This window comes from Festucalex cinctus, chromosome 8, assembly GCF_051991245.1.
Source record: "Festucalex cinctus isolate MCC-2025b chromosome 8, RoL_Fcin_1.0, whole genome shotgun sequence".
Lineage (NCBI taxonomy): Eukaryota > Metazoa > Chordata > Actinopteri > Syngnathiformes > Syngnathidae > Festucalex > Festucalex cinctus.
Genome location: NC_135418.1, coordinates 20,116,245 through 20,129,361, shown reverse-complemented (window position 1 = coordinate 20,129,361; position 13,117 = coordinate 20,116,245). Strand labels below are relative to the sequence as shown.

The 13,117-nt window shown below is 35.9% G+C and overlaps 1 protein-coding gene across 6 annotated transcripts; it reads right to left on the bottom strand.

Annotated features, from left to right (window-relative positions):
- Positions 1-1,115: 1,115 nt before the first annotated feature.
- LOC144023779 (inter-alpha-trypsin inhibitor heavy chain H4-like) lies at positions 1,116-12,938 on the bottom strand. 6 transcript variants are annotated; one of them, XM_077529616.1, is made up of 23 exons: positions 12,578-12,938; positions 11,097-11,257; positions 10,918-11,022; positions 9,896-10,058; positions 9,710-9,820; positions 8,727-8,855; positions 8,444-8,560; positions 8,177-8,345; positions 7,967-8,077; positions 7,103-7,284; positions 5,448-5,627; positions 5,273-5,382; positions 4,977-5,185; positions 4,881-4,901; positions 4,597-4,614; positions 4,361-4,375; positions 4,197-4,214; positions 3,131-3,178; positions 2,742-2,852; positions 2,151-2,322; positions 1,845-1,996; positions 1,559-1,643; positions 1,116-1,490 (listed from the first exon to the last, which is right to left on the bottom strand). In XM_077529616.1, the coding sequence occupies exons 1-23, from the start codon at positions 12,644-12,646 to the stop codon at positions 1,376-1,378; spliced, it is 2,571 nt and encodes an 856-aa protein (XP_077385742.1). In that variant the 5' UTR covers positions 12,647-12,938; the 3' UTR covers positions 1,116-1,375. The 6 variants fall into 6 exon arrangements, with proteins under 6 accessions (XP_077385742.1, XP_077385744.1, XP_077385743.1 ...); XM_077529618.1 differs by having other exon boundaries at positions 1,845-1,957; XM_077529617.1 differs by lacking the exon at positions 4,881-4,901.
- Positions 12,939-13,117: the final 179 nt, after the last annotated feature.

The following is a 13,117-nucleotide window of genomic DNA, read 5'->3' as shown; positions in this document are numbered from 1 at the left end:
CACTTTTGAAATTGAGTAAGCAAAATATTATCAAAAAGGCTCAGTTTAAACAAGTTTGCGCTACCATACTGCAAATAACTACAATAATAAACAATGTGTTAAATTAATACCCATCTGACAGATTCAATTAAAACTGAGCATGAATTTGAATAGTGATACAGCTCCTGCACTGGATATCATTGACCTATTGTGCAAGTGCTGCTACCGGGAATCTCCCACGCAATCCGAGCGAATGGCAGATTTGCCAGGAATGGAAAAATTAACATGGCAGCTAAAATGTCTCCAGTTACCACATACAATGTGCTCGGGAGAATAATTTTACTATATTATATACATTTGTCACATTAGACATTAAATAACATGTTGGAATGAAACTATGCCTTTTTTTTTTCTTTCTTTTTTTTACACAAGAGCAAGATCCTGCACCAGTAAACTTCCTAACTGAAATTTTTTTGTTTCATATTAACTCCCGTCTGTAATACTCCCTCTCGATTTGGGATCATATCTTTTTTGGGGGGGGGGATTACATATTAGTCATTATTCTATTCATTGTGGAAAGGCTAAAGCATTCAGACATATGTTATTGTGATTTTTATTCTCCACACTTTTTTGCAACGTAACAAATCTCACATAATACTTCCGATTCACACTGTTCAAATTTCAACTTGCTTCAAAAATTCACGGCTCCTGGGTTATATATCGTCTGGTTCAACATTGCTTACAGTATTTGCACAAGTTAACGTTTAAATTAAACTTTTCAACATTCATTTTCAATGGGACATACATTGAACTTTTTCTAAGTACACTTATCATGCCCACTTCCATACATATAACTTATCATATAATTACCAGGTGATACTGCTCGGTGACACAGTTGGTAAAGTGCTTTGTCCAGTAACCAGGTGGTCATAATTTCATAATGTATCTCCAAATTTACTTCATAAGCATTCCACATGCATTTAAACATTAGCATTCAGCTTTCAGCATTCCCACGCAATTTCTTCAGAAATTGCACTCAGTCTACTTGTAGTTAACATAGTTACGCTAAGTATTGATAATGTTACTTTCAAAAGTAAATGAGGTGTTACCCTCACAAACAACTCTTACTCTTTAAGTCACATTTGGCAGATTGTTTTATTTTGCAAAGCATTTGGAACCGATTTGGGATAACAGATGGTTGTGCAGGCGTTTTGTGGCAAAACTCACTTATAAATAATGAGTTACCATTTTTTCAAAAACAAAACTCAAAGAAGTTAAAGATATCAATCCAAAATTTTTCAAAAAAAGATCATGACCTCATACTTGTTTGACTGTTTATTGTTTCTGACATGAGAAATGTATGTTTTGCAATGTATCGTTAAAGCGTGGCTCTTCATCAAATCGAGGCGAGAGTGAAATCAGCGAGAGGGGATTGAAGTGCTGACTCGGCAGATATGAGCAAGCAGGGCGAAATCGCAGCTGGGGAAACACTCAAGTCAATCGCCCGTGATCTAAAGGGGAAAGACAACATTGACTGTAAAAATGCACCAAAAATGGATCAAATGTAAGAATAAGTTACCTGGTAACATTGATTTCCTGGTCTTTTATTTTAAGTTTTTTAGAGAAAGGTGGTTGCACTTCTTCATAATCTGCTGACTTTTGTGCTGAAAACAGGACGCGGAACAAAAAAAGCTGTGAATTATATCGAGTCTATTGCCCGTGGTTAAGTTTTGAAATGAGTCATCCTGTTCTAAAAACAAAATTATCACAAAAAGCTGGAGTTTGAACACAGGGTGTGTAAACTTTTTTTTTTTTTTTTTTTTTTAACTGTACCCACAGTACACATGTCCAACAGGGTAACTCACCTAAAATTCCTTCAGCATTACTGTCTGAAGAGCGCTTTTTTATGACTGGCCAGAGGAATTCTTCTCCTGCGATGTCATGATGATGCAAGATGACCAGGCGTGTATCGCCAATGCTGATGTCAATGTTCGTGTCCCATTTAATTATTGTCATACTATAGAAAAGCATTTTTTTTTTTCAATCAGTTACACCACACATAAGATGTGTACGTGTACTATTCATTTGTCAGACAAGAATATGAGGAGGGAAAAGCATTCTGGGGAAAGCGCCAGGGTCAGTCAATGCTGAAACACTCAAAGCAAAATCACCTTCCAGCAGTCGTGGTCACATGTCCCGCCTGCCACGATGACTTCCGTAAAAATTGTCCATCGTGAATGACGATGCCAACTATGTCCACAGTCATAGTGATGTTAGGATTGGAGTGGACAACAATCCTATTGAAGCCTCTTAGTCCATCCAGCGCACCATTCACAGAGAAACCTAATAGTGAAGAAGAGATGCCGAAACAACTCAACACCAAACAATAATCATAATGGTGAGAAATGGGAGGAATAACTCGGAATTTTCCCTTTATCTCTCAGATTTTCTTCAAATTCTGTGTTGTGGTTGGAAATGGAAGTAAAAGATTAGAATACAAAACATTTCTGTTCTATATTTAAACGCTATAATAATTAAACAGCTGCTTCAGCATTCCCACAATTAAGTAAATAAAGCATTTGTAACTGTTTTGTAGCAGCATTAAAATGCTACCAAAATCAGCTTTGTAAGTAACGTTTCCAAGATGTTTTTACCTCCATTTCCAATCCTACCTCAACATTTGAAGTAAGGAAAAATTCGGAGTTGATTTTACACAAAATTATCCAAATAAATAAATGGAAGAGTGCATATATTGGACTGACCTGTACTAGGGAGGTGAAGGAGTCGAAACATACTTCTTGCAGGCACGTCAAAACACAGTGGAAGAGATTGATTCTCAGTTTGGAGCAAAAAACGAATGTCAGGTTCAACAACTGTGAAGGCACACAAAGAAACACAATCAGATGTGCAAACATAACATGAAATGACTCCACTTTATCAGTCGATTAATACTCTTTTACCAGGTCGTAAGGTTGGCAGAATGAAAGGTAAACTTGGCAACATGGTAGGGAAGTGCGGAATCGCTACAATGATTCAGAGCTGATCTGATCTCGTGTAAAAATACAAGTACTATAATAATCTCCAACCCGAAAGCCTGGTGACATTTGATCACATCACGAATCATTAAATCAGGTGACCTCATGCCACTTACCTGACTGAAATCTATCTGCCGCACCGTACTTCGTGTTTTCCATCAGACCTGGAAATCAACAATCAAACTTGGAATGAACGACAACCACATTAGAAGATAAAATTAGGTTCGCCTGCACCCACTTTAATAATTTAACTCCCTATCATGTGGAGGAATCAGATACAGGCCACTCCCTATTTGACTGACTGCTAGCTTATAATCATTGAAATGATTGAAACTGGTACATCATTTTTTAGGCCATGTTTAGAGAATTACAAATTGGGACACTGGACTGCATCATAACAAGAGGTTTTTCTCATGATTTGGTCCTCACATGTAAGGAAGGCAGCCAAAATATTAAGAACATCTCAGTCAAACTACAACTACAGAACGGTGCCTTGAAAATATGATTAAAAGAATTAGATTATTATTTTTTTTTTGTCTTCCTTGCTCAATTCAATGCACATTAAATTGCTCATTATGCTGTGTGTTAGTTGGCCACCTGGGGGCAGTATAAAGGCCAATTCATACTTGCAGTGATGCAGTTAACTCGTTACTAAGTAACCAGCATTTTTATAAATATGTGTATGTTTTTAATTTAAGTGGATATGTTTTGACTGAAGTGTCATGTTGCAAACAATGAATGAGTTATACAAATTGGATGTGATCTTTGGATATTTGGAAGAATATTATGAAAAAATTAAAAATTGAGGGGAAATAGTTGAAAACAAACAAAACAAACACGATAACATTAGTGGACTAAAAGCTAAGCTATGCACTCATATTTCCAGTTTGAGCTTCCAAATCAAAGCAAAAAATTCAGTACACTGAAGGCTCATATCAAAAAAAAAAAAAAAAAAAAAAAAAAAAAAAAAAACTGCATTGCTAAATAATCAAAATTTAACATTAATGATTATTTAATAAAAATGTAATAAAAGAAGAACTGTATTGGATCTCAACAGCTTTCGTAGATCCAAAAAATTAGCAGAAATATGAGTAAATAATGACATAAATAGCACAGAAAATTAAATGAAAAATATTATTGCCTTGTAATGTACTTCAGTAATCATTTGTTGTGTCATCTTACCATACAATGTTGGACGAGCTGTCAGAAATACAAAGAAAAACAGTTAATTTATGTAAAGAGCGTGAAGGCAACTACTCAATTTATTTATTTATTTATTTTTTACAGAAAAAATTGAAGAAGTCACTTAATATTTGTTCTGTCAAGCTCTGTTGTTCATGTCATACCAGGTGGATTGCTGGCTGCCACAAAAAGAAACGAACACATTTTTATTCATCACTCCAATCAGAGGTTGTGAAAAATCATTTCAAATTCTTGTTTTTTAATAATAATAATAATAATAATAATAATAATTTGGATTCACACAAAGACAAACGGCGATTAAATGCATGCGTTCATTATTCCAATTAGACTTGTCAATAATAATTTAATATGCATTTACTTTCCAAGTTAACATACTTACATTTTATGTTCTGTGACCCTGTCAAAAAAGCATCAAAAAAGGCAATTGACTTCATGCTATAATATCTGTTTCTTAAAGGCACCACATAGATGTCATTTGTAAAACTTGATTTGTGGATTTTATTTGGAAATATATGATTTTTTTTTAAAGTTATATATTTGAACAAATCTTCACTCGCTGAGAATAAGTTTTAAAATCTTCCATCCACACATCATACTCATACCCTCGCCTCGACCACCCCCCGGACTTTCTAGACCCGCCCTAGAATATACTGAGTCATTTACCTGTAATAGGCCTACGTCGAACTGAAAAACAGAAGAACAGTTTCTCGAATGTGTTCCATTGTAATTTGATGTTTGATTCACAAGAGTGAGACTTACTGATAGGATGTACAAGACGTGACCGCTGCTTCAATAAAGCATGCCCCCCATGAGGCGGCGGCGGACCCCCCTCGCTGGGTTTGTGAAGCACCTCCGTCTTCTCCTTGGTGACCACCATGGACGTGAGCGGGGTCACAAAGTTGTATTTGAGTGACAGCCTCAAGATTTCGTTCCTTATTTTCACCTTCTCATCACCCGAATACTGCAACCTATCACATCATTTCAACCAAAACTGATTTTCAATTTCCACCGTTTTCTGTTACGCCCCTATGAAAAATGGATTCGTTTTTACTGACTCTTTCTCCAGGAGGTGTTTGACAGTCAGATAGGCCCAAACCCTCTGGATGTTGCTGTCCGTAGACTTTGTGGTGCTGTTTTTGTCAGAGAATACGATACTTGCATTCCTCTGTGGAGTGAAAAAGAATTTTGAGTACAATTTGTACAAAACCACAGCTGAAGAAAGGAGCTCACCGAAATGGCCACAACGCTTGGGACGAAGGTTTCAATGTTGTTGTCGGTGATCTGACCGGCCACCACAATCTCAGAACCGTTATAATACTGACTGAAGTTGGTCTGGGTCAGATTGCCGGCGCCGGTATAAATCATGGTCACGTCTGTCAAAAGAGGATTGGCCACTTCGTCGTAGAATCCCTGGTGGAAAAGAAGATCACACTCGTACTAGCATCATCCTCATCATGTGACCAATCAAATCAACTACATAGCACCTGCACGCATGTCAACCTTGATGTGCCGTGTCGACCAAAACCAACATTTGTTAGTCGCTCACACGCTAAAAACTCTCACTCACCACAAACTTACCAAAATGCCACAAAAAATATCTCACTCACAAAAAAAAAAAAAACTCTCCCACACCCAAAATATTTCATTAAAATTGAAAGAAAAAAAATCACACCCACCCCAAAAAATAACTCACATTCACCAACAAAAAAAACTCAACATAAAAACTCACATGCACACAGACACAAAACCTCACATCTCCCAAAAAGGCATCACAAAAATAAATTCTAAAAAAAAAAAAAATACTCTCTTAAAAAAGGAAAGAAAAAAAAAACTCTCCCACATCCAAAATATTTCATCAAAATTGAAAGAAAAAAAATCACGTCCACCCCAAAAAATAACTCACATTCACCAACAACAAAAAACTCAACATAAAAACTCACATGCACACAGACACAAAACCTCACATCTCCCAAAAAGGCATCACAAAAATAAATTCTAAAAAAAAAAAATACTCTCTTAAAAAAGGAAAGAAAAAAAAAAACTCTCCCACATCCAAAATATTTCATTAAAATTGAAAGAAAAAAAAAATCACACCCACCCCAAAAAATAACTCACATTCACCAACAACAAAAAACTCAACATAAAAACTCACATGCACACAAACACAAAACCTCACATCTCCCAAAAAGGCATCACAAAAATAAATTCTAAAAAAAAAAAAAAATACTCTCTTAAAAAAGGAAAGAAAAAAAAAACTCTCCCACATCCAAAATATTTCATCAAAATTGAAAGAAAAAAAATCACGTCCACCCCAAAAAATAACTCACATTCACCAACAAAAAAACAACATAAGAACTCACATGCACACAGACACAAAGCCTCACATCTCCCTAAAAGGCATCACAAAAATAAATTCTAAAAAAAATAAATAAATACTCTCTTAAAAAAGGGGGGAAAAAAAGAAAGAAAAGAAAAGAAATGACAATGCAACTCTCAGGAGGAACTAATTCACCACAATCATTATGCTAAACTATTTATTTATTATTATTTAATTCACAACACTTTTTTGCAATCAATTGTACAAAAAGAATATAAAGTCAATGGAGTCTCTTATGTGCTCTTTTCCCACACTCAATATATTGTTCAAAATAAAGACTTCACTGTACAGCACTTTGTATTCAGTTTTATTATAATTAATAAAATCAAAATATAAAAATAATTAAATTAATTAAAAAATAAATACATAAAATAAAATAATTAATAAAAAAGTATTAATTCATATGTTTATTTTTACCTTTTATCATAAGTTTTCATTGAATTGTATTCCAACTTTCTAAAATTAAAAAAAAGATACAAAATAAAAATGAAAAAATAAATAAAGTTACCTTCAGCTGCAAATCAGCATCAGCGTCAGCATAAATCCGCCGCACAACACCGTTGTTCAGCAAGGACAGCTTCTCCAGAAAACTAAAGTTGACGTCAAAACCGAAACCAAGACAGTAGAGTGGGAATTTGCCTTGAATGGCCTCCATCACATTTCTGTTGATTTGTTCCAGATTGGTCACACCTGAAGTGAGGGCAGACAAGTGAAAAACAGTATTCTTGAAGCAAAAAAAAAAAAAAAAAAAAAAAAAAAAAAAAAAAAAAGATTTTATTCTATTCTATGGTGGAACCTCCAATTTAACATGCAAGTCGTTCTAATTTCTAAATGACAAAAACACACACACACACACACTAACACATCACATATAAAGACCACTCTGTAATGTACCTCATAAAAACACATAATTAAAATTTAAACAAGAAAAGTTTGCTTATCATTATTAATTCACTGCAGCGCCCTCTGATTTTGCTCCTTGGCCACAAGGGGGCGGTATATTTCAGTTATGCAGACACAAGCAAAGATGAGTTTCACAACTACTGTAAGTGACTAAACTGCAGTATTTGTCGGGTATTTCAAGGTTAAAGCACATATTCCTGTGAGTACAGTGAACCCACACATACTCGCAGTTCGCCACCCGTGGATTCACCTATTAGCTTTTTTTTTTTTTTTAATATATTTTTGGTAATATTTTATAATTTTTTTGTGGCGCGGGGTTGTTTGTTTTGTTTTGGGTTGTTTATCCCCAATTTTTTAATAGTTTTATTTATGGTGCCATATAGAAGCATTCATTAGCCTGTCTATTACTACTTTATGTTACTTTATTTTATTACTATTCTTATGAATTCCATTCCAGGTGTGTGTTGACCTGAGGTTGGGTCTCCATCAGTGAGGAGTATGAGGATGGAAGCGGAACCTTTCCTGGGGTTCTCATTCAGCATACGTGAGCCATCCAACAGCGCTTGATTAATATTTGTGCCTCGAGGAGGTAAAACAACATCAGCACAACTTTACTCTGGATGGCAACAAGCCACATTAGTCAAAATATTGCTTATTGGAAAATAAATGTTTAAACTACCTCCTTGCGCCCAAATTCTCACAGCAAATTCTTTAGCACTTTTCACATTTTGCGAGTCGGCCTGAACAAGTTCTCGCTTCCAGTAAGACACCGAGCTATCAAAAGTGATGAGACCAAAGAAGTCGTCCTCCGCCAGGTCATTCAGAATATGGATTAATGCGGTGCGGGTCTGACAACAAACATTTGTGACTTTTTGAACATTATGACATAACTCTTGGGCCAAAAATAAAACATCATACAAATCATACAAAACTTAAATGACTGTACCTGTTCTATTTTCTCGCCATTCATGGAACCACTTTTATCGATGACGAAGACAACATTCTTTGGAATGCGTTGAAGTTGTGACGGAGCAAAGTGATGGACAAAATATCCACTTGATGTCTGGTGGAAAAAACAACATTGAAAAACATCTTAAAGTAGGTGACACCATCTATATCACGCAGACAACTACAGAACAGGTAGGTACACCTGACTGATCGATCATAAGCGAGCATTATAATTGTTCGAAAAATATTCAACACAGGATTTTGAAGCCTTCTTTTTTTACCTTAATGTCCCCGAGTGAGCTGTCTCTGTTGACGTCATAAACGATAACCAGATCTCCATTCATACCCTTTTTGTTACAGCTGTCACATGTTTTCTGTTGGTCCACTGTCGGGTAGAAATAAACCGAGGCCTGCAAAAATTCAAGGCAAAAAAATTAATGTAGGGAAATTGTGAGTTCAGAGGAATAGTGATTTAATGACTTTAAAACCATCATTGTCTATTTGATGATAATAGAGTATATTTGACCACCACGTGCTTCATCAACGTGAAACACATGTGCCATCTAGTGGCAGGATGATTTATGCACATTTAGTTCAATACAAATTAATGACTTTATGCTTTCCACTTTTTTCACTGTGTAATTTAATTTCAGCTTCAAATAAATATGAGTTACTATAAACGCATCAAGGACTAAAAGATATATTTGCACAAGGTAGACAATTTTTTCCACTTTCATGCGAGTATTATAAACTTTAAAAATATTATGTTATTGTACATTTAGAACCAATATAAAATATATGATTAATTTTGATTGTGTCTCAACTATGAAATCACGCAGTTAATTAGAATGAAAAAAAAAATTAAAAATCACATCTCTAATAAAACACATAAAAAACAATGTAAGATAATATAAAGAATTTATTGTACACTCGACTTTGGATTTGGATGAGATTCAAGTCGACATTGACTAATCAATGACGTCATGTTTTTTTTTCCACTAGCTCGCTGCGCTTAAATCTGAAAGCTCACTCTAACTCGCCCCAACTTCAGACACCTTCATGGCCTCCCAAACAATAGGAATTTATATAACTCTAATGCCAATTCATGTAATATAACTTGGTACATAACTTTTTTGTTGTTGTTGTCACAAGATCACAAGCTCTGACTGCCTAAGTTGAGGCTTAAAATTAGAAGAAGAAAAAAAAAGAGAGAGCGAAATGACATGCAAAACCCTGTTTTGAATTTCTTTCCCTCATGCTTTACCTGTTTGTCCGCATGTGTTTGGGTGATAGCATTAGCCAGAGCGCCGGTGCTCAGTCCCCCTTTAACATCGATGAAATTGATTCCTGCATTTTCTTGTATGTACACATCCACCTGAAATTTGGGATCAACATGATAAACAGACCAACGCGGTGATTGCGCATTAGTGAGCGGACGGTGCCAACGCACCCTGAAGTCTTTGACAGGCTGCATGGGCTGAGCGTGGATCTGCAGCTCGTACTTGCCGAGCGTGCGTTTGAGTAGTTCCTCGTACGTGAGTTCAAAGGTCACCTTTTTTAGAGCGGCCACTGTCACTGAGGTCTTAAACTCTTCCAGAGTTCTCCCGACAGAGCTATGAAAGATGCAGACATACGGAAGCGTAGAGCTGCCAATGTGGAGTAAACATTTTTGGCTGGCGAGTACGTTCGAACATAGTCGCTAATACATTCGAACATACTCACAAATATGTTCGAACGTATTGAAATATGTTCGAACATAGCCTACTCGCAAATGTGTTCGTACATACCCGCAAATATGTTCGAACATAGTCGCAAATACTTTCGAACATACTCGCAAATATGTTCGAACATACTCTCAAATACGTTCGAGCATAGTCCCAAATACATTCGAACATAGTCGCTAATATGTTCGAACGTACTTGTAGGCTACATGCTACAAAGTTAGCATACCTTCCCATAATGCCACGGGGTATTTCGCTTGTGCAGTTGACGCAGTTTACTTCCTGAATTTTCCCTGTTGGCGAGGCTCTGTCCCGCCGATCGATTGCTGCGGTACTCAAGTGCGCAAACGTAAAACCCCATTGCATTATGGGGCGAAAAATGACGAATCTAAATCATGCACGGCAGACATGATAAATCATAAAAGTTACGAATAAACACTGTTTTTTTGTCTACTTAATTTTCTAATGAATTGGTAATGTGACCCAAATGCCAAAAACTGGGGTTTTGTTTTCACTCGCGCATGTGCAAATAATACCCTGTGGCATTATGGGAAGGTATGCTAACTTTGTAGCATGTAGCCTACATGTACGTTCGAATATATTTGTATGTTCAAACGTATTTGTGAGTATGTTTGAACATATTTGCTCGCCGGCCAAAAATGTTTACTCCACATTGGCAGCTCTACGCTTCCATACAGTAATAAACATTGAAGCAGCCATGCATTTCTTTTCTGTAATGTCGAGCCTGTACCTGACGATGCCGGCACTTTCACCGCGGGACACGGCGTCACTGTACTGCTGCTGAGCCGCTTCTTTTGCCTTCACGACGCCATCATACACCTGGCCGTCCATAAACCTGGTCAAGGGAAGATCCATTGCTTTCGCAGATACCATTATAGTATGTGTTTTGGGGGCAGAGACAAGACCCACATTCTGAATTTGCTGATGAAGGCATTCTTGGGAATCCGGACGTGGAACTCGATTTCTTGGGACTCGTTTTTGCGATTGACCACACGGCTGGTGATGATGGTGGTGGCGTAACGACTGGAGACTGTGGAGTTGATGTGAAAGCTGTAGATTTCCCAGTCATCCTGAGCAAAAAAAATTAGGGAGTGAAAGGGAAAAAAGCCTCATGTGTATGACAGTCAGCTGAGGAAAGATCAAATGGTTGCGGAAAGACAACAATGGTGGACATGCAATCTCATTGTTCTAAAGCAAAACTCAAATTTACAACGAAACACTGTAAAATCATGAGGGAAACAATGGTAAATAAACAAACACTTGAAACTGTGTTTAGGGTTCAGATTTAGGGTAAACAATAGAACAAAGACTGCCCTTGTTAAGATTTTTAATTATTTTAGAAATAATCTTAATTGCTATAAATGAAGGGTTGGTACTGCTAGCCTGGATCTAAGTGCTGTTTTCGATACGGTAGACCACACGGTGGTTTTTGTGGCGAGTGGTTCCTACCTCACTGAGAAAAATTTTATGGTAAATTAAGTTCAGATACATGCTCCTTGAAGTTCTATGAAATAAAATGCGACGTGCGACAAGGTTCAATTTTAGGTTCTTTTTTGTTTTATTTATATGTGCTGATGTTCCTGCTAGCATTTTATCTGTATCCTGGACAGCAAATCCTGGATGGCGGAGAACTTTCTCTCTCTCTTTTTTTTTAAATGTATTTTTATTGAATTTATTTATTTATTTATATTTAACTCATAAAGCACTTTGGGTTGCTTGTTTTGAATAGAAAGTGCGAAAGAAAGCTTTATTGATAAAATTTACATTGTTCTGTAAATTACATAACCATTTACAAATGTAAGTCAAATACGTAAAAAAAAAATATTACTTTCAAATTAACAGCTAATTCCTGAAACTCTGAACATAAACTTGAAAGTAAATGTTTTTTTTGTAAAGATTGTCACATTTTAATATTTTTTATTATTATTCTAATTTTTTTTATTTTTACAAAAACAAAATCTGGCTATCAAGCAGCCAGATTTTTCCCATAAAATCAACATTTATTTATTTATCTATTTATTTATTTTAGGGATTTCAAAATTAGTGTATTAATATTTAGTTAATTTAAAGTTCCTCCACTAATTTTTTTAAACCCGCAATTAATGACCGCAAACTCAATTTTATGAATTATTATGAAATTTATATCAGTTACTAACAGATGCAGCCATATTTCATATTTCTATTAGTTTAACATTTTCCCCACTTTTATGTTACCAAGAGTTTGAAAACTCAGGAAAAAAATTACATTGTATTGTACATTTGGAACAGATATAAAATTTGTGATTAATCATGAGTTGAAGTTAAGTGATTAATTACAATTAAAAAAAATTTTATCGCCTGACACCCCTAATTTATTTATTTAAACAATGTGTGTCCATCAATCATCCTACCTTGGGTTGTGTGGTTCCAAAAGCCAAAAGTAGTCCGAAGATGCTGACTTGCAGCACAGTTCTCTCCATGGTGGCGCCACTCAAAGTGAAGCCAGGAGATCAAAAGTTATTTTTTTTTATACTCAAATAGTCACGGGGCAACATGCATGTGTACATAATGTCAAAGCTAAAGGGCAAACTCCTCTTTCTCATGGTCCTGTTTAAACACTTTCACACTCAACGCCCCAACATTATGACAAAATTGATCCAAAATAAGCCTTTACAAAATACAAACATGTTAAACCTCAATTTTAACCGACACTGAAATTTGTCTCATAATTTCGGCACACAAAATATTATAGGAAAATCGGTTCTACTGAAAGCAACTAAAATAAGCAACTTGTTAAATGATTACCCCGCCGACAATCACGACTTTGCATTAATTTGAAACAGTGATGCAGTTGCTGCACTGGATATCATTGACCTATTGTGCAACTGCCAGTGCTGCTGCCGGGAATCTCCCACACAACATGACATGATTTACCAGAAATACCAGAAATA

Bases quoted from the DNA above. Each gene is read 5' to 3' on its own strand.
- LOC144023779 (XM_077529616.1), bottom strand. From the start codon at position 12,646: ATGGAGAGAACTGTGCTGCAAGTCAGCATCTTCGGACTACTTTTGGCT. The intron at 8,561-8,726 runs GTAAAAAAAGAA...TTTTTCCACCAG, and splicing joins GCTCACTCGGGGACATTAAG to ACATCAAGTGGATATTTTGT. The intron at 5,383-5,447 runs GTGAGCTCCTTT...TTCACTCCACAG, and splicing joins CAAGCGTTGTGGCCATTTCG to AGGAATGCAAGTATCGTATT.